The sequence below is a fragment of the Tachypleus tridentatus genome, chromosome 9 (assembly GCF_004210375.1).
Source record: "Tachypleus tridentatus isolate NWPU-2018 chromosome 9, ASM421037v1, whole genome shotgun sequence".
Lineage (NCBI taxonomy): Eukaryota > Metazoa > Arthropoda > Merostomata > Xiphosura > Limulidae > Tachypleus > Tachypleus tridentatus.
The window spans coordinates 78,068,124-78,094,849 of NC_134833.1; the positions used below are offsets into that span (position 1 = coordinate 78,068,124).

General features: G+C 34.0%; 1 protein-coding gene across 3 annotated transcripts in view; it reads right to left on the reverse strand.

Moving 5' to 3' along the window:
* LOC143225551 (protein eyes shut homolog) overlaps positions 1-26,726 on the reverse strand; it is an 88,407-nt gene that overhangs the window by 2,101 nt on the left and 59,580 nt on the right. For 2 of the 3 annotated variants that reach the window (XM_076455207.1, XM_076455206.1), the window contains exons 3-9: positions 22,887-23,086; positions 22,422-22,558; positions 18,395-18,548; positions 13,240-13,464; positions 9,575-9,811; positions 2,952-3,080; positions 2,448-2,709 (exon numbers count right to left, since the gene is read on the reverse strand). In XM_076455207.1, the coding sequence (XP_076311322.1) occupies positions 2,448-2,709; positions 2,952-3,080; positions 9,575-9,811; positions 13,240-13,464; positions 18,395-18,548; positions 22,422-22,558; positions 22,887-23,086 (1,344 nt within the window). The remainder of the gene's footprint in view (positions 1-2,447; positions 2,710-2,951; positions 3,081-9,574; positions 9,812-13,239; positions 13,465-18,394; positions 18,549-22,421; positions 22,559-22,886; positions 23,087-26,726) is intronic. The other variant, XM_076455208.1, reaches the window with a different exon arrangement.

The window sequence follows — 26,726 nt, forward strand, 5'->3', positions numbered from 1 at the left end:
AGTTTTTTTTTTTATTGAGTCGGTAAGAAGTTGTTTTTTGACTGGTCTCCTTGCCCTTCTAACGCAATTTCGAACGACGTAATATTCCTCAAAATTTCGTCATATATCCCAAAAATAGATCGACCGTACTGCAAAACACAGCTAATGACGCAGTCTGTATAAAAAAATGACTATTACAGAAAATCAGCTGGTCCAGCGATCTTATACGGGCCGCTATGCTGAAAATATTGTAAAATGACCATTTGTTTCAATTAATTTGCACAATGGTGTAGAGTAAAATATTCGTAATAAAAGTGGTGCAGTCATATCAGCCATGACGAAGAAAGAAGCAAGACCAAAGAAAATATGGATGAATAAAATTTTAATTGGAAATAGTGTGAATTAAACTGAAGAGTAAATTAGTTCAATCTTCAGTACTACTAAAAATAATTCTCAATTGCATTTGAACTTTTTCTCAAAAAATTCTTAGCAGTTTTAATGACTGTCATAGAATTTATACACATGTTTCTCAGATCACCATTATCTAACTAAAGGATTGAAAAAAAAACATGGATCACTAAATGTATTGATACTAAACTCAGTATTAGAAGTTTAGTACTCAGAATCTCTTACTTGATAAAATAACATTATACAAAAATTAAGTATAGTTTTTATTCAAATTAAGTACCAGTACCATATTTTTGGTTTATCATTACATAAAGCTACACAAAAGGCTGCCTGTGCTCTGCCCACCACAGATATTGAAGGCCAGATTCTAGCAGTATAAGTATGCAGACATACAACTGTGTCACTGGAAGGGGGAGCAGTGACATATGAATATCATAAATAGAAAAATTGACAATCAATTGCCCGATTACAATTACACATCATAACAGCTTAGATTGATGAACCAAAGTACGGTTCAAACTAGATCACTTATTTATAAGTAACCTGATCATTTATGTACTAATAACTTGGTCTCTAAGGCATAGAAGTAAACTTAATAAAATAATTACTTTCTCTGATGCGGCAATCAGAAAACTATGATGGAAAAGTGTTTCCCATCTAGCAAGCCACGGAAAACATGTACCTTTTATACAATAAAATAACTTCAGAAGTAGAAAACTTGCTTCGAGGAATCTTGCAAGAGTAATTTAGAAATAACTTTCTGGATAACAAGAAAATACTCGCACAAGTAGAAACCTTGTATCAGATGTGATTCTCTCAAAATCAATATGGAACGTCGGCTTCTAGAAGATTACTAAAGAGTTTGGTTTGGGTTGTTTTGAATTTCGCCCAAAGCTACACGAGGGCTATCTGCACTAGCTGTCTCTAAGTTAGCAGTATAAAACTAGAGGAAAGGCAGCTAGTCATCACCACCCACCACCAACTCTTGGGCTACTTTTTTACCAACAAAAGTGGGACCGACCGTAACATTATAACGCCCCTACAGCTGAAAGGGCGGACATGGTTGGTGCGACGGGGATTCGAACCCGCGACTCGCAGATTACAAGTCGAGTGCCTAAACCACCTGTCTATATAGGGCAATTTTTCTAAAGAGAAACCAGCACGTGCCCTGGATAAGATAATTCTAATAGTAATTCAGAATGCTGATTTCTGTTATATTCTAGGCCCGGCATGGACAGGTCGGTTAAGGTGTTCGACTCGTAATCCAAGGGTCGGGGGCTCGCATCCCCGTCGCACCAAACATGCTCGCCATTTCAGGCATGATAATGTGATGGTCAATCCCACTATTCCTTGGTAAAAGAGTAGCCCAAGAGTTTGCGGTGGGTGATGGTGACTAGCTGCCTTCTCTTTAGTCTTACACTGCTAAATTAGGGACGGCTAACGCAGATAGCCCTCAAGTAGCTTTGCGCGAAATTCAAAACAAAACAAACAAACTGTTATATTCCCCCACCAAGTGACACAGCGGTATGGATAAAGGAGAAACCGGATTTCGATACCAGTGGTAAGCAGAGCGTAGGTAGTCCACTGGGTAGCTTTGTGCTCAACTACAAATAATAATAATAATAAAACTGTTACAAATCCAAAAGTACTAACATTAAATGGACACGTGCTTTCAATGCGATTGTTTAAGAACAAACACTCAATATTAGGCCGCATAGGATAAGAATGATAAACACATTAAAAGGCACGTATTCTACATCAAATATCCAAGAACTAACGTGGAATATTAGTTCATATAGAGTAGGAAGGATAACATATGCATAGGACAAATATGCTAGATAAGTTCATCCAAAAAGAAACATACTCCACACATGGTAGCAAAGTTAACACACACACACACACACACACACACAAGACACATATCCCAGATGAGGTCATCCAAAACCAATGTGTAATATTTGAATATTCCACAACAGAACTGTAATTTGTTTGATTAAATTTTTTTGTTTATTTTAAAATATTTCGAGAAACATGTTAGAATTAAATAAACTAATGCTCACGTTTTTTGTTGCTTTATCTTCTCGGCTCGAGATCTACCAAACTTCCTGACGAAACGTTGGTAGGACTTATAAACTCGACAATGACATATAGTTACGACAATGATTGCCATTAAACAGGCTCCGGCCAGAGTAGAAGCAGCAATATAAATATTATGCACATGATCCAAAGACACGTTAACTGTGTCTATCACAGCTCCCTCTTGCGGTTTCTCTGTCCTTCCTTGAGTGTGTGCTAGTGGCTTGGCTGGGTATAGCAGATGAGCTAACAAATTTAACAATTAACATTAAACATGCATTTAGATGTACAAGAGTTTAATTAGAAATAAAAGCAAGTTATAAATATTTTACACGAAAATAAAATTTTGGATTTTGAAATTTTATTTTAATGACTTATTGTAGTATATAATGATTTGGTATTTTAGCAATTTAAATTTTATTTTAATTTTTAATGAGCGTAATGTAGCTGGGAAAACACAGTTTTTAAGATTTTGTAAATAAACAAACCTTCACACATGTCTCCTGTATAACCTGATAAACAAGAACAAAAGAAAGAGTCAAGGCTAGGCCAACATGTTCCACTATTCTCACATGGACTGGGGTAGCAGGGGTCGAAATGTTGAGTACATCCTGCTCCTGTAAAAACAACAAAAATTTACGTCCAGTAAAACATTGTAAACAAGAGCAGAAGAATGAGTCATGACTAGGCCAACATGTTCCACTATTCTCACATGGACCAGAATAACAGGGATCGAGATGTTGTGTGTTTCCTGCCCCTATAATGTCTTCCCACACATTGCTTGTAGTATCAAACATGTACAGAAATAAAGACTAGTTCTTACGTTATCTGCCTTCAAATATCAAGAAAAGTAAAGGTGGTGCAGTTTTTACGTTAACTTCTACAAAGTATCAACATAAGTAAAACTGTTAGTTCTTACGTTATCTACCATGAAGTAGCAACAGAACAAAAGATTTAACTTCTTATGTTATCTTACCATGTAGTACCAACAGAATTAACGGTTCGGTTTGCTTTGAATTTCGCGTAAAGCTACACGAGGGTTATTTGCGCTAGCCGTTCCTAATTTAGTAGTGTAAGACTAGAGGGAAGGCAGCTAGTCATCACCACCCACCGCTCTTAGACAACTTTTTTTTAACCAATGAATAATGAGATTAACCGTTCCATTATAACGGTTCCACGGCTAAAAGGGCGAACATGTTTGGTGTGACGGGGATTCGAACCCGTGACCTTCGGATTACAAGTCGAGTGCCTTAACCACCTGGCCATTTCGGGCCTAGAATTAACGGTGTCAGTTCTTTCGTTATTTAACATGAAGTAACAATATAATTAATGGTGTCATTTCTTATGTTATCTTTCCACTAAGTATCAGCAGAACTAATGGTGTCAGTTCTTAGTTTTCTCTATGAGTTATAACAATTATTAAAACATTTCATTCAACTATTTAATTTATAACGTAAATTATGCTGAGTCAATTGTTTTTTACAATATGTTCACCGTTCGAGTACAACTCACATAATTAACGGAGTATTTATAGGAAATAAATAACTTTTTTTATCCTGACCTCAACACTAGTTCAAGCGTTTATAGCAACATAGAGATTTAAAACTATATTTGTTGTATCTGGCTTTTCTGCAATTCTATGTTAGCTTTAAAAAAAATTCTTTATTTTTAAGAACTGGCCTCATATATCAGGTCATTCCATAAGTAATGTCCGAAAATTTAATACAGAAAGTGCATCATCATTTCTGTTCTTGTAGAAAGCTTTAACGAAGAAAATATGTAGTAGGACGTGTATAAAAATGTTCAGACAAATAAAAGAAACTAAACCAATTCCACTTCTTCAGATCTTTAATCAAATAAACCCTTATGGAGATAGATGTGTCTGAGGAGCACATTAGGCATATAATGCTTTATGAGTTTAAAAAATGCAATAGTGCAGCAGAAACTACACGAAACGTTCAGGGTGTTTATGGTGCAGAGTCTCTCAATAAAAGAATATGTCGAAGGTGGTTTCAATAGTTCAGATCAGGTGACTACAGCCTAAGTGATGTGCCACGTTCAGGTCATCCTGTTGAGTTTAATGATGACTTGCTGCTGGGTGCACTTGATGAAGATTGCGCCGTAACAGTTGAAGAACTAGCACATAAGCTTAATTAACCTCATTCAATAGTTCACCGTCATCTGCAACAGCTTATAAAAGTGTCAAAACTTGGAAAATGGGTCCCCAATGATTTTACAGAAGACAATCTCAGAGCAAGAGTGGACATTTGCACTCCTCTGCAATCTCGTGAATGTAACTCACCTGTTTTAGTCAGGTTAGTGACTGGAGATGAAAAATGGATATTTTATAAAGATGTTAAGCACCGCAGACAATGGCTCAGTGCAGGTAAACTGACTAAAGCATAGCCCAAAGTGGACCTCCACTCTAGGAAAGTCTTGTGAAGCGTTTGGTGGGATATTGTTGGTGTGATCCACTTTAAGTTGCTGCTACTCAATGTAACGATTATATCAGACCTCTATTGTCAACAGTTAGAGCACTTGAATATTGCACTGAAATAAAAGAGGCCTGCGTTAATCAACCGTAAGGGTGTTGTGTTACACCAGGATAATGCACGGCCCCATACAGCAAGAATCACACCTAGAGAGATTGAAGAGTTATATTGGGAGAAACTTCTACATCCTCCTTATTTTCCAGACCTTGTCCCATCTGATTATCATCTATTTTGAAGTTAGCAGAACTATGGAAAAGAGTTTGGAACACATGAGGATGTGAAAACTACATTCTCTATATTCTTTGCCTCCAATCTCGAAGAATTTTATAGACGTGGCATTCATAAGTTGGTGAATCATTGGCAGAAATTTATTAATAATAATGGAACATACATTATTGATTAAATAACATTAAAAGAATGTGAAATCCTTTCTCTTTTTTCTTAACCTAAAATCGGACATTACTTAAGGGATGACGTGATATTTCATTCTTTTTGTATCTCACTTCCCAATTTCGAATATCTGATTCTCCCATACGCGTCTTAACTCGTTGGTTTCCACACGACCCATCGGTGAGTCGTGATAGTCTTCCAATGAGATCCACATGACCCACGGGTGAGTCGTGCTCTATTTTCTTTTTAAAGGAACACTTATTGGCTGGGACACAACAGCTACATATGCACTCTTCCTAAAAATAGTAAGGGTTGCGGGTTTGAATCCTCCTCACACCAAACAACCGTGGGGGTGTTATAATGTGACGGTTGATTCGTTGCTAAAAGAGTATCCTCAAAGTTGGCGGTGGGTGATGATGCCTTCCCTTTAGTCTTAAACTTCTAACTTAGGGACGGCTAGCGCAGATAGCCTTCGTGTAGCTTTGCGCGAAATTCAAAACAAACCAATATAATTGATCATTTCATGTCATAAGTTTTATAATGAATACTCTTCTAACGGATGTTTTACATTTAAGATGTTTTGAAATAAAAGTTCTAGACATTTCCGATTATTTCAGTAGTAAAAATCTGCCCTTTAATAATTCTGCATCCATCAAGTACGTTTCCTAGACAAGGATCTAAACAGGTCTTGTAAATTCTGTAGCATATATTCCTATTTACTCGGCTTCTTCACAGATGATCTAGTAACGTTGATCTTGCGCATTTCTTCATTTTGTTCTATACAAATATACGTGCGTTTAGTTCTTCAAGTAGAGTATATTTATCTTTTGAGATGTTTTTCTCTGCATTTTAGTGGATGTTCTTCGCGTAATTTCTACATATTTCTTAACTTTGCAGCTTCACGTTTATTTATGCAAGTTCCATTATCAACTGCTCTAATTTTTGGGATTTTTGTCCATCGAGCAAGATTTGTTTTTACGTCTTTCTCTTGGATTTTTGTTTGGTAAAGCTTGGTTTAATACAGATGTTATGTTTTGTTGTCTGTATGTTTGGCTGGACGACGGCGACCATACGTTTCATCAAATATACGCTATCGGATCCATCTTCCACTCCACACTTTCCGGCGCTTAGACATAACCATAAGGGCTTATAAAGCTAAAATCGAACAGTCAATGTATTTGAAAATATATATCATATAGATTTCTTTTTTTGTGAAAATTCTGTACTTTGATGTTTAGCGTCTTCTTGGAAGTTTCCAGAAACATTTTTTATTAATTTAAAGTCTGGGCTAAAGAATCAAAAGCATCCTTACTTTTGCGACATTAAACTTTGTACTGTTGTCAGTATAACTAGAACGAGTTCTCTTTCATTCGACTTTTTGAAGTTTGTGACTCGATGAAAGGACGACTCAGTGATTTACCAGCAAAGTTTTGTTTGTTTAATGATAAAAACGTATTGAATGGAAACAAAACATTTCAGAGTTTTCAAAATGTTTTTACTTACTATTTCTGAGATGCAACTAAATTTAAAAGAATATATGAAAGATTTTCATCTGCTGTGAAAAGTTTTACTGGACTTTGTCCAATAACCTTTAAGGGGTATAAAATGGATAAAGTAAAAGAAATAGTTATTTTTTTGAGCATAAATGTATTTTGAACTAACTTTCTAAAAAGATTCTAAGCTTCGTGTCACTGTGATATTACAAGAAATGTTGAAACATTTTATTAGGTTCATTTTACTTATTTTTTTATACTTTTCGCACAAAGATACCGAAAGGCTATCTGCAAATAGCTGGCCCTAATTTTGAACTGATAGCATAGAGTGAAGGCATGTAGTTAACTTTTGGATTTGTTCTTTTTAATTTCGCACAAAGCTACTCGAGGGCTATCTGTGCTAGCCGTCCCTAATTTAGTAGTGTAAGACTAGAGGGAAGGCAGCTAGTCATTACCACCCACCGCCAACTCTTGGGCTACTCTTTTATCAAGGAATAGTGGGATTGACCGTCACATTATAACGCCACCACGGCTGAAAGGGCAAGCATGTTTGGCGCGACGGGGATGCGAACCCGCCACCCTCAGATTACGAGTCGCACGCCTTAACACGCTTGGCCATGCCGGGCCCATAACTTTTGGAATACTCTCATCTGATCGAATAGCATCAGCAACGTTTTATATAGATCTTTCATCACAGATTTATCTCCTTATTTCTTTTCCATTAGCTTGAAGTTTCAGTAATACTTACCTGGTTGGGCTTGGAGTATAAGTTAATTAATTGAGTATATTCTGTAATAGTCGATGAAGTGGAATATAAAGAAACAGAGCACACCCTTGAGACGGAAAAGAGAACAGCCCGCTTTCTCATACTCCCCACGGAGTTACTTTTCAAAAGTAATAAGAAGAAGGAACTTTGCATTAAGTAAGTTATATCATATTATATCATCTATTCATGCTACACATAATAGAATGAGAATAACGAAAGGGCACTGTAATTAAATAAGCATGCCACCGTAAATTAAGATAAAAGTTACCTGAAAGAGTGGTGGAAATAATAGTGTTGAAATGATGCAACAGCTTAGACCGGTGCTACATTGCTTTAAAGTGGCATTAGCTAGCACTATATTTAATATCTCGCATAGAAACGCTACTAATTTCTGGTATTAGCACTCGTGGGAGTGAGTTGAGTTCTTATCGCATTAAACGCTAAGATGTTGGAAGAAAAAAGTAATATTTTGCCGCTCTGAAAAGACATATACAATTACCATATATACATATATATATATATGTATGTATGAGTGTGAAACAGAAAAATAATTAGCCTATATAGCAAAATAATTTTAAAACTTGGGTTTGTTATTGTTGTTTTATAGTTATACGAAATTTAATTCCCAATGATTATTTGAACTCTTCCTCATAATTATACAGATGGTTATTCTTGTAATAATAATTATATACTAAATAGTTGTTGTTACCAAACGTTTCCCTGCCTTTTATAAATTACATCAAAGGATTTTAATACAATCTACGGGCCCGGCATGGCCAAGCGTGTTAATGCGTGCGACTCGTAATCTGAGGGTCGCGGGTTCGCATCCCCGTCGCGCCAAACATGCTCGCCCTTTCAGCCGTGGGGGCGTTATAATGTGACGGTCAATCCCCCTATTCGTTGGTAAAAGAGTAGCCCCAGAGTTGGCGGTGGGTGGTGATGAATAGCTACATTCCCTCTAGTCTTACACTGCTGAATTAGGGGCGGCTAGCACAGATAACCCTCGAGTAGCTTTGTGCGAAATTCAAAAACAAACAAACAAACAATACAATCTATTAATAACATTAAAATTATTTCTAATTATCAGTTGTGTCTCTCTTGGGTGGGTTTGTTTTCTTATATCAAAACCATATATGGCTATCTGTTGTGTCCTCGGCGTGTTATTGCACCTCTGATTTGGCGTTGTAAGTCTGAAGACTTAACACTGTCCCACCTAGGGACATCTCTCTTGGGAGTTCCCCTTAAGGGCGAGTAAAATCGCCTTATAACGAGAAAACCTTTCGTCTTTTGTAAAGAGCACAAACATACAATGGCTATCTCTAATTCTTTCGGGCCCGGCATGGCCAAGCGTGTTAAAGCGTGCGACTCGTAATCTGAGGGTCGCGGGTTCGCATCCCCATCGCGCCAAGCGTGTTAAGGCGTGCGACTCGTAATCTGAGGGTCGCGGGTTCGCATCCCCATCACACCAAACATGCTCGCCCTTTCAGACGTGGGGGCGTTATAATGTGACGGTCAATCCAACTATTCGTTGGTAAAAGAGTAGCCCAAGAGTTGGCGGTGGGTGGTGATGACTAGCTGCCTTCCATCTAGTCTTACACTGCTAAATTAGGGACGGCTAGCACAGATAGCCCTCGAGTAGCTTTGTGCGAAATTCCAAAACAAACAAAACAAACTCTAATTCTTTCATCTCAAAGATCGAACAATGGATTTTAATTTTTAGCATCATAAGCTCTTAAACTCACTACTAAGTTATCGGCATGAAATGAGAAAGTAAACTTTCTGTTCAATACTGAAAGCTTAATTTGAACTGTTGTGAGGAATTTAATGGTTTCCATCTCGTTTGATTAGAATGAATTGCAATAACGGTCAAAATCTGCTACACAACTTACTGAAACACTAATATACAGTAAGAAGAATTATGACAATCAGAAAACTTAGAAAAAATAAATACCACATTTTATAAATCCCACCGTTATATCCAGGGTGGCAGATACAACTGTAGTTGTTGCCTTTGTCGACACACTGCGCTGGACTTGGACAAGGGTTATGTTGGCACAAGTCTACTTTCACTTGACATCTGCGACCTTTATATCCTGGCCCACAGTGACATTTGTATCCTGCAACCAGGTCTTTACAAGCACCGCCATTAATGCACGGACTAGAATCACATTCGTCATATTGAAATTCACAGTGATCGCCTCCGTAACCTTTTCGAAAGAAAAGCAACGAAAAGAGTAAAACTCAGACACGATTCTACAGATATTCACTAATGTATTTATATTACTTAATAAAAATACGAGTTATCTGTTTAAATACATAAATGACATGTCGACTTTAGTGTTAAAGCTTTCAAGGAATCCTCGAATGCAATCAGTGAAGAAAGTGTTGAAAACATTTATCTTCAAATGTCTTTCGCAGAAACAGTGACGAAAGCAAAATATTTTACAAATACTCGAATTATTATGGTTCTAATATCATTTCAGAGCAGGTTTGGTTTGGCTTGTTTCGAATTTGAGAGCGATCTGTGCTAGCCGTCCATTATTTAGCAGAGTAAGACTAGAGGGAAGGCAACTAGTCATCACCACCCACCGCCAACTGTTGGGCTACTCTTTTACCAACGAATAGTGGGATTGACCGTCACATTATAATGCCCCACGGCTAAAAGGCTAAATGTAATTCTACAAAAATGTGTTGGTATGACGGGGATTCGAACTCGCGACGCTCAGATTACAAGTCGAACGCCTTACTCCCCCTCCCTGGCCGTGCCGGACCTCATTTCAACGTATTTCAAAGATATACCGCGCCTTCTCTATTTTTTAAATATATTTTAAAATGTATTTGTTAGTTTATGAAAAGTTACTGTGGCGATCTTTAAAACAAAACATTTTCAAGTAACATCACTGTTATCATTCCAACTCTTTTTTGTCTTACTACATGAATTGTAATGAATTATGGTATTACAAGAGATGGACTAGACATAGCATGTTTTTATTGTCTGTTTATCTGTTTATACGCATTTAAAACGGACACAGTTTCTTTATTAGTACAATTAATGTTTAACATTCGTCATGTTCACTGTCATTAACGTATTAATATTTAATTCTTTGAACACAGACATTATGTAACAAGTTTACTGTTACATATTTTTAGTATAAGTTTATTTCAGTTTCCTGCATGTGACATATATTGTTGATGTGTATTGCGCAATTCCCGTCTGTTCTCTAAATTTGTGGAAGATTCTCTAAAGCAAGCTTAACAATATATGTTTCGTAAAAACACTAGCATCTCTTCGAATATTGTTAAACGTTCGAAAATCTCGCCTAATTGGTATAAAAGCTAGCTGAGAGACAATAACCGATTATTGTTCGATCAGCTATAGTCAGCATACTACAGGATGTTCGGAAAGTCGCTGTGCACTTATATATTTATTAACAGACAAACCTGCATAGTGACTTTCCGAACACCCTGTATAAGACTCGGAAGTTATAACTGTAGTTAACACTTATTAACAAGAAACTACAGAATTTGACCTGGAACGTTTATAAATTTCAAACATTGAAAACCATTCAACTTCAACGAATTTACTTAAGCCTTTATTATTTTTATGAGGACATTAAATATTTTCATCGGTAAAATGTCATCCAGTAAGCGGTGTGAGGCCAACCAAGAAAAGACAGCTAACTAGCTTAAGTGAGATGTAACAGTATCAACTCAGAATTAATTTGCTTGTCGTAAATATGAATCGTCAACAAAATATTCAGTTCTATACCAGATAGAAAACTCAATATAGTTTGTGAGTTTGTAAAAGTCTTGTATTTAAACCATTATTTGTGATAACTATTTTTAATAACTGTTTTATTTAAATTATATTGTTGTTTGTATATTAAAATATATTTGTATTAAGAAAGAAAATTTTGTGTATCAATCTTGTTGGCAAGTATTATAAATATAATACATATCGATAATTAATCAACTTTTAAATTAAAATTTCCGGCTACATGAAATCTTAATACGTAGTCCAAAACACATTACAATGCATAACAATTATAACTCCACATTTTTGCTTTATATCACATGCTTTATTATCATGAATATGTTTTGCTCCAACATATTATAATAACTAATTAAAAAATGTAATAACTAGGTTATTTTTCTACAGGTTTACATCATTTATGTTGTCTATTTATGTTTGTTTGATATTTTGGTGAGAGTGCATAATTACAACAATAATAAAAGTTACAAATGTTTAAAATACACTATGACTGTTGATACTGACGTAAGGAAGGTATAGAGTAAGTCATACGCCCTTACTTCAATCAACGCAGTGAAAGTTAAAGTGAGTTATGTTTACTGTTTTAAAACTTTAAATGTTTAAATTAACGCAACAGAGACGAAATCGCGTCATGACCGTGCAACACTTGCATGCATTTGATCGAAACGGCTGTACTGAATGTCTTTACAATGTGATATATTAAATACAACATTTAATCTGAGTTCTTAGTACTAAAAAGGAACTATATAACATAAACAATTTAAAGCCGACGTTGTCTCAAAGTATGCCTTATGGGCACAAACTGGCTTTTAACTTATTTCTCACGGCCCAGGTTTAGAACACTCGAAAGTTCTTACTAAGTTATGTGGACATCATTTAACAGGATTATTTATGACGTTATCAATAATCAAAACATGTTCTAAGTCACACATAATAAACTAGAAAATTTTGTACAAAATAACGCAAAGAAAGAAAAAGCATTAACGTAGCTAACTTTTAATATGGAATCAACGTATGAAGCCTAAAGTTTCTTACAAGTATGCATGCTTCGTGGAATATGAATCTTTAATCCTCAGGATAATATGTTTGTCGTGAAATGTAGGATAGGAGAAACTAAAATTCATTACTTGCGTACCTCTCTCACTGGTTATCTTCTCGAGGGATATTCTTCATCTATTCAAGTGTTCCATAATTACTTTGGTGAAGATTCTATAGTTGTATACTTAACTCCCTTAGAGATATTATATATCATTCAATTATTCTCTCAATGAACATTTTACATCTATTTCAATAATACCTCACAAACTGCTTTATTATTCTGGAAGAAGTTCTACATTATTACTCTATTGAAGACTCTTTACATAGTTATGGAAGTAAACAACATCATTTTAGCCTTTCTGAGTGAACAGAGGTAGTGGAACCTGTATGGACGAGATTAAAAACTTTACCTTGTCATTACGCTATATGGTGTTTGCGACTCAAGTATGGGTTCCAGTTAGTATTAGGCTATCGCTCTTAGTTTTCATAAGGATATCTGTGTATTATTTCTTTTGGTTCTGATTTAGTTTGTAAAATAGTTATTGTTACTGTGTTTTAGCATCGGGACGCATTGATTTATTTGTAAACAAGACAATGAAATAAATAATAAGATAAAAGATTATACTTCTATTACATTTTCCTTCTAGTATAAATATGAGAGTAACGATAAACTAACTCTTTTTTTTTTGTGTTCTGACACTAAATTAACTCAAACACATTCGAGAAATGACACAAATCTAGATTTCATTTCTTCTATTAACTTCACACTAATGTAAACTATAATAATTTACATATTTTCTCATTCTTTATCATATGTAACCTCACCTGGTAAACAATAGCAGTTGTAACCATTGTTACCATCTTCACAAACTCCATACACACAAGGATTTGACAAACATTCATCGATGTTTATTTCACAGTTCGTTCCTTCGAAGCCTGGCTGACAATCGCAATGATAAGTCGTCTGATTACCCCAACAGGTAGCGCTGTTCAAACATGGCTGACGATCACAAAGATTTATTACGTCATCACAAGACTGTCCATGATAACCTGTATGGATTAGTAAGAATCAGATACAGATATAGGGAAGAGAATGCTATGATTATCGATAATTGGTTCCCACTATCCAGTGTGTTTTGTTATTTTTTTAGATCAAATTTTAAAGTCCATCCCTTCAAATATTGCCTTTTGGTTAATGATGCCTTTGGTAAATATTGTGCACCAGGTATTATCAAGTTGCCGAGACTGTGAATTTGCGGGTTCCAGTTCTATTTACGTTAAATGGCATTCGTAGTTCAAGGCCATGAATGTGCTCAAAGAATAACAGTCAAATCTATTATTCGGAGTAGACAAAAGCAGCCCGTGAGTTGACAGTTGGTGCTGTTGATTACCTGTTTTCACTCGAATACATCAATTCAAAATTAATGATAGCTATGCAGAGATAGCTTTTTGTGTAGTCTTGGGCGAAATTTGTAAAACAAACAAATGAGCAGACCAAATATTGTTCACATGTTTGTTGGCCATGATATACATTTATATCACTGGCAGATCTATTGAAGAGATATCTGACATAAAAAATATATCTTTTTTCAATTCCATCATTTTTGAGGCAAAAATGTCACGTATAGTAACAGTACATTAACTTTTCAGTTACTTAAAACTAGTACTGCCACAAATGTTTGCTCTGTGTACCCGTAATATTATGCTTTACTTTACATTTCTGTAGTGTTTAAACACTAATATAGCAGACCAGATTAGAGTTTATTGACTGTTATAAATGACTGGTGTGTTTTTAATCACTTGTACACGGCACAAACATATTCAATGGGAAAACAAATCAAACTAGCTATCAAAATAACTATTGGAAGATAACTTGAAAGTAGCAAATTTATAAGACAATATGTTGTAACGAAGATAAGATACATGGTTTCCTTTATGAAAAATCGTAGTACACCAAGCTGTGTATATAAATCTATTTAAAAATGGCCTCACATTGCCATATTTGAAACTACAGCGACACATTAGTCAACATAGATCTTAACGTTACTGCAAAATAGTTACAGTTACTGTAGTTAGCATGCAACGCATTTTTTCCCAAGACAAATGATACAGAGTATAAAATAGTATCAAAGCTTTTAGTCTCTACTTTACTGATAAGCAAGTTTTGTAACACAGAGATAAAAAACTCCTAGATTTTTTGAAGCTGTTTAATAGAAAATAGTATTCTGTTTGTACAGTGATGTGCCGATAAGCAGCAAGCCTAATTACTGTCAACAACCTTTCCTTAAAACGAAATATCGATAGAAGCTGTTCTACCAAAAAACTCGTTATCGAACTGTAAGAAGTAAAAAAAAAGATTGTGTAAAAGGGTTTTTACGTTAGACATCAAAATGCATTATTCCTAATTCGTTTGCAAAGATTATGCATAGTAAATAACATTAGCTTCTGATGAAAGCGAGCTATATACTTATTATAAACTCTAAAAATCAACCCGAAAATAAATGTAGCGAATCAAATATAATGTTTTCACATATAAAAGTTAAAATACAGTGTCATTAGTTGGGTACCTTTGCTTTCAGCGCAAAATCATTAATGTCTCTCGAAGTTAGGCCCGGCATAGTCAGGTGGTTAAGGCACTCGTCTCGTAATCTGAGGGTCTTTGGTTCGAATCCCCGTCACACCAAACATGCTCTTTCAGCCGTGGAAGCGTTATAATGCGACGGTCAATCTCACTATTTGTTGGTAAATGAGTAGCCCAAAAGTTGGCAGTGGGTGGTGATGCATAGCTACCTTCCCTGTAGTCTTGCACTACTAAATTAGGGGCGGCTAGCGCAGATAGCCCTCGAGTAGCTTTGCGTGAAATTCAAAACAAACCAAACCAAAAATCTCGAAGTTAGACCTGCTTATGATGCCTAAGTTGTTGTTTTTTTAATTTTGCGCAAAACTACACGAGGACTATCTGCGCTAGTCGCCTCTAATTTAGCAGTGTAAGGCTAGAGGGAAGGCAGCTAGTCATCACCATTCACCTCCGACTTTTGGGTTACTCTTTTGCTAACAAGTAGTGGGATTGACCGAAACATTATAACGTCCCCACGGCTGAAAGAGCGAGCATGTTTGGTGCGATGGGGATTTGAACCCGGGACCTTCGGATTACGAGCCGAACGCCTTAACCCACCTGGCCATGTCGGGCCGATGCCGAAGCTAGTTCTAAATTCATATATAAAATAACCTATATAATAATAAAATGTAAATCTCTGGTTATCCACCTTTTGACTTAATATAAAGATATAATATAAAACTGGCCGAAAATAGTCCTGAATGTGATCGACTGCTTATCGTTAAGTGATTTTAAGTATAGTTTGTTTTATAAAAGTGAGTGAGCAATAAAGAAAGCAAGATGCAATGATTTCGGTTCCATTTGATTTTGCAGTTTGTTAATTCAGAGACGGAGTAATGCTTTGTAGTTTTACTTTTCTTTGTTGCTAAGATCTTACAGAAGCACACACATGTACACACAAAACATTTCAGAAATACTGTGTTAAATTATTCAGTTAATCAAATCTGTCCGCATTCAATAAGTTGAAATATTGTATTGAAATATATACGTAGTTAATTGTATTAAACTCTACAGCCAATTAATTGTTTATACGTTCAGTAAGCACTTAATGAAAAGCAAATAAAAAGGAACCTTAAGAAAGTCTCTAAATCCTTGACGGCCATTATAGGTCATGGACGCTGTTGTAATTGAGCTTCAGAGATTTGAATAGCACATTATTCATGTTCAGAAAAAGAAAACGAGACTTGAGAATGTTACATAGCATTAGGAATGACTAATTAGTTTAGATATGAGTAATGCTGAGTTACCGCTAAAAGGATCTTATTTCGTTATATACGCTTATATCATTCAAAGACTTGACATTGTTAATTATTAACAAAAAGAAACCTGAAATTTCTATCTGTTTTTTTACATTATTTGTGATCTGATTTGTATTACGTTTATCTATATCTTTTTAAAAGAGTTCAGACATCTGTCATTAATTTTGAATACACTTTGAAATATGAAATAGTACAATTTATACAATAACTATGTATATATTCCCTAAAGCTATGTTATCATTTTATTATAGATACACATTTTTCTCCAGTTAGTTTAAAAAGTAGACAGGAAACGATTTATATTACATTGAAAAATTTCCCAACAAAGAAAGAAACGTAGTTCGTACAAAAGCCAGAAGTAAATATTGACGTTTTCTTTACAGAACATTTGCAGGAACTCAATAATTAGAGTAATTTAGTTAATCTATTGAGTGCTTCTTTAAAGATCAATCGCTCATTCTCATCCACTCCTGAAGAGAGTGATGTACTTCCCAATTTTCCACTTTCATTTCTTTTCTTTTTATTATTTTTAGTTTACATTTAGTAATTACTGAAAATCGCTAACTTATATTTCGAACACAAAATCAGTAAAACCCTGTATTTTAATTACTAAATATTACTTACTGCATTATTTGGAATCTTTATTAAAATGGAAGAATAAACTAATTAGAATGTAAGTTGTTTTTTATCATTATTTTGTTAAGAAAGTAAAGATAGAAAATGGGGATCATACATATTGTAAATGATGGACATTGTTTATGCTTGTTTGTTGTTAGAGTTTCAAGTGAACGTTGCCGGACACATGTCTTACGGACGAGAGTATAAGCTCTCTTTCTTAACTTAAAGATGACCTAGGAAAGTCGAAACGTTGTTCTCTGCTTATCAATAAAAGTGTTAATACCCATACCAGCTGTTCTTCGATACATTTTTATTTCAAGGGAGTTTCTCGTCATCAAGAAATTTTTAAGCGGTGTTTCAGTTCTAAGTGATGAAACTAAACACCAAAACTCACAAATATTTAAAGATCAAGAATATATACAGGGGTGGACAAAAAGTGGCCTTTCTTGAAAATATTATTAATTTGTTATATCTTTTATTAGATATCAGGAAAAAAATATGTAGAACTATATGTTTTTAGAACGCACTCGACGAGATCTGTTCAAATATGATCTCAAATCATAATTTTAACACTGGCTTTCGTAAATACCTGAACTTTTCAAGATTATAGTTACATATTCTCATAAAAAGTGTTGTACACCTGCCGTAGTTTCATAGATCTTCTTATTCCATTTAGCCTACAAATATGAAAAGTTCAGGTATTTACGAAAGCCAGTAATTAGGATTTGAGATAATATTTAAAGAGATCTCGTCGAGTGCGTTCTTAAAACATATTGTTTGACTCATGTTTCTGTTATCTAATAAATATATAACAAATTAAAAACAGGAGAGCAGGCACTTGTTTTGTCTACTCTCTGTAAGTAGTTAATTTTGTACAATTGGTTTTTTATTAGAGATGGAAGTAATCAGTGACTTTATGCAAATTATTTTTCTTAGAATTACTTTTATCTGCATGGAAATAATTTTGTAATTATTGTTGTCATGGTTGCTGAATTCAAACTTCAGAAATTTAATTCAAAATACAAATTTTGCTGTTCCTAACTTGGAAAGATATTTTATACTATTATTTACTTGTATATGTATATATATATATACATATGTGCACAAATTCAACATTCAATTTCAAAAGTATAGTTAAAAATCTGAATAATCAACATCATTTTATTATTATACGAATTTCAAAATCAAAACCACGACAGAAATTATTTTAAAAGACGTTTTCAATTCATGGTGGATTCATAAAAACGTTAATGTCATAAAAATTTGAATTAGTTTTAAAATTATGTGTATCGATGTAATGAAATGAGAACGTTTTCCTCTCCTGTTAAAAAACGAGGCAAACTAGGAAAGGAGGAAATAGTAACTGACAGATTTCTCTAACCTTATTCATTCTGAATCTGCATTTGACAGATGAAAAGACCGATAATGCATTCATGTTTATTTATAGTTGCTACTATGGAAATAAGAGATCGTGCGCATAACTTACCATGAGGACAAAGACATTGGAATGTAGTATCAACAAGCCCTTCAGTAATATCAACACAGAATCCACCGTGGTTGCAAGGGTTACCATAACAACCATCTCGTTCTTCACAATAACGACCAATATACCCTTGGCAACACTGACAAGTAAAAATATTCTGCAAAAATAAAAATAATCAATTACTACCTCATATATTGTTTTGAAATGAACTTTCGATCCTAAATGTTATTCTTCACAAATGAACAGAAAAAGAGAATGTTGCAAACAACCAGTGTTAGCAGAAAACACTTAGCGTTATTCTAAGAACATTAAACGTGAAAAAAATCAGAAAAATGTAAACTTGTATTCTACAAAAAGTAGAAAAAAGTCTAAATGATGTTAAGTTTTTCGTATGTTCAATAATTTTAGGAAAATGGAATCTCTTATATATATAAAACAGGCGAAAGAAAAGAATAATATATGGTACTTATTATACACAGTCTTCAAATATATATAATACGAAAATGTCGATGACATGGTGTAGAAACATTTACTGGTAATTTTTATTTTGTACACTATTATACCGGAGTCTAAAAATCATTGTATGCAAACAAAAAGCAAAACGTAATTCAACACTATCAAAAGTAACCAAAATACCGTAATTAAAAGACAATGCTATAAATTAGGGCATGGCTACTCCACTTCACCATTTTGAGAGGAGTGCACGAACCTTTCATCTCCTACTAAGGGATCCGTGTCTCGCACGACATTAAACGTTTATTTCATTCGTCTTTGTTTCATATATTTTGTTGCCGATGTCTTCGCTCATTTCAGCTCTCATTCGCTGAATTAAGACGGTATAATTAAAAATAGCTGCCAAACTCAAATAATTAATTTTGATTCTATCTGTGGAGGCTCCACTTAGGTTTCTATAACAACTTTAATTGAAATTGATTCAACCAGTTCCTAACAACAATTTGTGACTTCAAAATACCTGAGAGGCGGACAGCTCTGCTTTATATACGGATTGTCTAATCAGAGACGAAAGGATAGCTGATTCGACGAGAGATCGCCAGAGTGAGTGTGGATTAAAAACAAAATCAAAAGGTCCACCGCTCTCAGTTAATAACAAATTGCGTATCTAAAAAAATTATTACTTCCATCTCTCTCTCTACTTATCTATCTATTTATACCTCATGCACAAATAACTTTCTATGAAGTTTAGAGTGGTAGTAACAAGAAAGGTATTCACAAGAAAAGGAAATCTGTGTATTGAATGTATGAAAATATATATTTGAAAACTATACTAGGTACTGAAGAACCTATTAAAACTAGTGCTAATAAAGAGTCTAACAAATATGTGTAATTCACATACATTTTATTTCCGTTTTCTTTTCAATTTGTAAACTTTTTTTAGATTGCTCGTGACATTAAGATTGTTCTTTTAATGGAACGTTATTAAAGATAATACCCCCCCCACTTCTCATCGCACCAAACACGCTCGCCCTTTCAGCTGTAGGGGCGTTATAATGTGACGGTCAATCCCACTATTCGTTGGTAAAAGAGTAGCCCAAGAGTTGGCAGTGGGTGGTGATGACTAGCTGCCTTCCCCCGAGTCTTACACTGCTAAAGTAGGGACGGCTAGCGCAGATAGCCCTCGTGCAGCTTTTACGCGAAATTGAAAAACAAGACATATTTAACTTTGTTCACATTTTGTCGACGTAAATCAGAAAAAAATAATAATTATACTATAAAAGGGCAATGAGTTAACACATTTTAGTTGCATTTAATATGTGGAAAAATTAATCATATCATATGCTTGTTTACATTTTTCAAATATTATTATTTTTCTTTCGCGCCAAATGATTGTTTGTTTTTTGGTTGTTTTTCTTCTGGAATATTTCTATAAGAGCTATTTTTCAGGAGATAATAGTTAGATACATAACATTAACTCCTGGGCTACTCTTGTATAAATGAATAGTGGAATTTGAATGTCACGCATCTACAGTCTCAAATACGCAGTGCGATATTTTTTTGTAATAATAGGAGACGAATGATGAACAAGCAGATAGCCAGTCCGGCACGCTAATTACTGAGCCACGCCCAACTCACGCCGAAAAGAAAATTATTGGAAGTGATTTTAGCATTTTTTATTGGCATATTAATGTACCTCACGTTATAATTTTGTAGTTGTAATAGTATATAATATGCAACTTCTGAACAAACAAAATAATATTTGAAATATTTATGGGCTTTACTCCAGTTAAAAATGTTCAATTCGTTTCAAGATAATTTTACTTCGTGAGTACATGGCTAGGAAAGATATTCCCACTCTATTCGATTTTCTCTCAGTATTATATCAGCATAGTCTTAACCATTGTAATTTTTCCTTGTTTGAAAGTTGTTGTTTTTTTTTACTTAAAACTAAGTTCATCTATTGCCATGCAGTAAAGTTAGTAATAACCCCAAAGTCATGAAATTAAATACACAGTAAATTAAAGAAATATAATATTAGGCAGTGGAAAAGTCTGTGCCTCACGTGAAGAATAGACATTATTTATGTGACGATGTTCTTTAATTTAATCAATTTCCAAGGCTCTGTTGAGTATGATTTGGGAGTATAGTTTTGTTATAAATATATTTCTGTACATTATTGTGAGTATATTATTATAACCGAAACCTTAATATTTCATAATTCTGAATATATTTTACAATGTATTGACCAAGATGATTCCTTTAAAACGATGAATAAAAAAATAGAAAAAAAGAAACTTTTAAAAGCAGTGTTTGACCCTTACAAACTGCCTTCCCGCTAGTACAGCGGTAAGTCTACGGATTTATAACGCTAAAATGAAGGATTCGATTGTCATTGGTGAGCTCGGCAGATAACCTGATGTTGCTTTGCTGTAAAAAAGACACACTCCTTCCAAACTAAGCACTCATTTGTTTTACACTGGCATAGATTATTAGATATCTTGCTTGAATAATATATCACCAGAAAATTGTTTTGACATTTCATGAAATTTGAATTAAAATGTGAGAAGTCAAACTTGACAGATCTATTTCGATGTTTTTGTTGCTTTTTACGCAATATAAAATGACACGAGGAAAAATGTCAAACATTTGTATGGTATGCTGGATATGATAACATTAAACGAGTCTTTGAAACTATTTATCTACAAATCTTAACATAGTTTATTGATGTTACAAACGTGTCTGGTATTGGTAATAACTCAATAAAGAAATTCTCTTCACATTCCTCGTAAAGACTGCTTGTCTTCGAATGCTGAGTCCTGATGATTTCTAGTTAAGTAGATATTTTCAGCTGACGTTATTGCAACATAAAATGGAAAGAAAAGAATTGTAGAAATTCATGCTAAGTTCGTTGTATCTCTTGTAATCTTATTCTAGAGTCTCCGAGTAGGCTTAAAGTAGCCATTTGACTCTATTAGATCTTTAAGTTACACTAGAACATAAAAAAATAGAATATTTCATCATAAGAATAAGAGGATATTTATTAAAATTTTGAAAATTTGTTTCTCGTTGTAAAATTTTAATTATCCCAAAATTATGAAATTGTCAGAAACATTGATTTCTGTTTTTTGGTTTCACATATTCAATAAACCCGATATGTTCACTAATATTTCGTTTGGTTGAATTATATTAGTAACTTCCATTTAGTTAATTTGTTATCAAATATTTGCTTGTTTTCAATCTTGTGTAAAGCTAGCCGTCACTCATTTAACAGTGGACCACACACCACTAGCTCTTTTTAGTTACTATGTTACCAATGAATAGTGGTATTGACTGTTCTATTAAAGCACCCCACAGCTAAAAGTTGTAACGTATTTGGTGTGACTGAGGTTCCAACCCATGACCCTCAGATTACGATTCGAGCGCCCTAGTCACTTGGCCATGCCGGCCCCTTATCAAAGAACAAGAAAGAACAACAAATACACTTATGAAGTAAACAAATAAATTAATATTGTGTAACACTACGTATAAGTAGAAAAAAAAGCCATAACAATCAACTTGATACACAGACTCATACCTTCTTTGAATCAGCTACACAGGTTCCTTTACCCGAGCAAATTGTTTCCATAGGCGCGAAATGGCACTCAGGCGATTTCACAGTCACCTGCACTCTCCACATGAATTCACACTGGAGTTTTGACGATTTCAGGCTAACTGAAAATATGTCATTACGGTTTACCATTTACATCTTACACATGGAATGCCAAAAATACTTATCACGCATACATGAATAGTCATCGTAAGAAGTTATGTTGTATCTAAGAGAATATGAAGGTAAAAAATTAACTGAATTTCAAGAAAAGTAAAGTTTATAAAGTAGCCATAAGTTTGTTTTCATTATATATTTTACTCGATTACATTTTAAAGGAATTGAACGCAGAATGACGCATGTAAAGCAAGTCGTTTTAATAAAATGTGACTCATAACTTACAACTGCAAGTAAATGTTAAAATAGAAATTTTTAGCCACTAAGAAAACTTACTACTTAGAAAGTTCATTCCTGGAATTAAGAGGTCAAACTTGACGGGAGTAGCATTTGATGTATTAGGATTCCATTCTTCAATAACTAGAGGAGATGTGATTTCAGTGCAGATAGCAGTGCCATCTATAGTTGCGTTACTTATTCTTATCTCTATAGAATCGTTTCTTTCTGGCTCAGTATCTAGTTGAAGCGGCCTAAAGCTGTATAAAGTGTTTGATAATGCATAAAAAACACTAGAAAAGTAGAAACATTACGTAACTTGTATTTTTAGTGCTTTCATTATTCATAAATATAGATATATGAAAAAATAAACTGTAAAGCACCAAATATACCATTGGTGTGAACGTGCTTTGTGGCCACACTGGATAGGTGAAGTGAAGACAGTTTATTTTAGTTATAAATCAACAAAATAAGTATATTTGAATAGTTCGGTTCCTAATATCCAGCAAAATAGAAACAAACAAAATAAATACTTCATTACGATAAATAATTACATTAAAAATAAGTATATATAACCAAGGAAAACGTTAATAAATAACAACAAACAAACAAAACATTTGCTCACAACTTTCCCTCGAAAGAAATAACTGAAACAAACGTCTTTTATTTACAGTTAAAAATAATACAATGTTAAAATATTGTATAATAAATAGTTATTATAAAGAAAGCTTGCCATAAAAAGAAGACTCTAGATATGTTCCAATGTTTATGACACCCTCTTCTGGAGTAATGGTAAAAGCAAGGTTAGGATTTATATACCCAGATACTTATTGACATACCTGAACGCCATTTAGACTTTAACTACCCAGAGTTAGAATACATCTGTTCAGTACTTTATTATTTCTAGACCTAGACCATCTTCTTTCTTTGATATCTTTGTTTGTTTTAATATTAGTTTCCCTCATATTTAATTTTATCTTAAATTCTACCTCTATATATTTAGGAACTATTATAAACCAAAAACTACTAAGGGTTTGTTACTATTTGTTTTTGATAGCTACAAACAAACGTACTTATAAGGAAAGGTGTAAGTGAGACACGTACGTTAGCTGGGAAATATTTGACTCACAACAGATCGAGTATGGATGTAATTTGCGCTAAATAACATTCTCAGATTAGTAACAAGCACTAAAGAACATTTTCAGATTAGTTACAATCTCATTATTGAACTCGTCCTTTTACACACTCTACTAGTTTTACAAAAACATTACATTAAAATTAACGATAATTACTCTGGGAATCAAAATTACTTTAAAGTCTACTACCGTGCTCATGGGAGATTTAAGCCACAAAATGGCCGCTTGTAATCCAACAAAATTTCTACGGAAAAAATTTATAAGTAAAATCTTATTAATTTGGAATAATAAATCAGAAATTCTGTAAAGCTTTTGTAAGAAACTACCATGATAAGCTGTAATATATTTATGATTTTTCTAACGCAGAAATAAACTCGATATAAAAGTTGTATTGCGAAAACGAGTAACTGTTAAAAATAAAAAGTGAATTATTTATAAAAATAAACACCTGCGAACATTTTTACACTTTTTCCGAAAATACAAAACCTTCTGTGATATTCTAGTAAACCCAAACTTCTAAATTTAGCAGCAGGCTATGGAAATAATTATAATAATTGCCTCACTTGCAACTTCATAACACACCTAACCCCAGACTTTCCAGGCAAAGACAGCCCCTTTATGTACAATATAAAAAGCAATGCTAATACCAGGAAGAAGGAAAATCGATACCACATTAAGTTAATTAGTTTGTATTGCATTTTGCGTAAAGCTACTCGAGGACTATCTGCGTTAGCTGTTCTTAATTTAGCAGTGTAAGACTAGAGGGAAGGCGGCTAGTCATCACCACCCACCACCAACTCTTGGGCTACTCCTTTACTAGCGAATAGTTGGATTGACCCCCACGGCTTAAAGAACAAGCATGTTTGGTGTGACGGGGATTCGAACCCGTGACTGTCAGGTTACGAGTCGAGTGCCTTATCCGCCTGGCCATACTGGACCATTAAGATAGTATTCAAATGGTCGTAAGTTTACCATGAGAACACAATAAATATTTTCATTGTTGCACACTACAACCAATCTAGTTGGAATGTTTCTATAACTAATAGTAATCCTCCTATTACGTTTACGTTATATTTCAGGTTACTGATGTGGTTTTAAACAATTGAAACATCCTTGAATTGAAGAGAAAAAATGCATATAACTCACTACCTTGAGTTACATATAATAAACTCAAATATATTTTTAAATGTATCATAGCAGCATGGAAATCACTTTTTTTTTTTAAGAAGTGTTAGCAAATTTATTTATGTACAACGATTTGCCTCTGAAAATGAAACATAATGACGTACAACATAAGTTCGTGCCTCTGAATTTAATATGAGGTATGTCTCACTTGCAACTCTATAACACCTATAACGTTATACATGATCATGTCTCACTTTTTAACATGAAACGTTGTTCTGATATAAATATTTTAGTGTTATCCCACAAATAACTGTTTTAAAAATTGTCTATGGAAACCTGTGTTAGATCTGGTATTTTGTTTTTGTTAACGTTATTTGGTTTGATCTGATGGTTTTAATTTAGTTTGGCTGTTGCTGGTTTACCCGAGAGCTAGAGAAATTAAATGTTATTGTGGCTTATCACAACGTTTATCCAATAATAACTGCTGCAAGGTAAAATATAGTTGCACATATACACATCTTACACATGCAGAAAAGAAGACGTAAGAGTGTAGAAACATTAAAGATATCCCTAAGGCTAAAGCTTAATGATCTAACTTCTACAGTCATGTCGTTAACAGCTGTGTTTAGTAAATTGTAGTGTGATTATAGGCCTAATGAATTCTATTTTGCAATTTTAGACTTAATGCTATCTGGTGGTAATGGTTGAAATACATCATTTTCTGTTTTAACACAAAAGTAACACACATAGCTAAAAGTCTGTCTTCATGTGAGATAGCTGATCTTTGTATATCTTTTAGCTGACCATAAGTCAAGATTAAATTTATTGTAGTTTGTGTCACTAAGGTACCAGAAAGGATATCTTGAAGTTGTGGTTTTTGGGTGTCATTATAACGATTTCATATACAACGTGATTTTCATACACTGAATTTGTAAATAGTAGTTTAAATTAACAATAAGAATATTTGCTCATACATGAATTTCAACACTGTATACTATACCTCATTCCGATACTATCATATGAGCAAATATATTTATTAATAGATATAATGTGGTTCTACTGGCACGAGGATATTCAACAGTGTACCCAGCACCGATGCATTCCTGAAGGTATATGTCCAACACTGTTTCTGTTATTGAACCAATAACAAACGAAAATACATTATATTGAGCACTATTGAAGCCATTCGTAAAGAAACCAATACTGCATCTAACATATATTTTTCCAGTCACGTATATGAAATCAAACTCTGCAGTTGGTACTCATGAAGCCACACACAAGGAAATCAAAACTACTGCTCATATTTTAATATTACAGATGTTATTGGTGCATTACCTGTAGGAAATTCAACACTACAGCCAGTATTATGTCGTCACATACAAAGAATCTAATACGATAGCTACTTTATGCTACTCCAGTCACATAAAAAGTTCCATTTAACGCTGATTCAGTCATAAGATCATTGCAGTTCCAATCTAGTCACATTGTGACTTAAATTGCAAGAAAAATAGCCTGTTAAAATCACTGAAATTCACTTTAACCTGATCATCATAAAACTTCAGTTATGAACCGAGACGAGTATTACAAAATTTTAAAGTTACGTGTTTGTACTTAGAAATACCAACAGGCAATTGTTCGT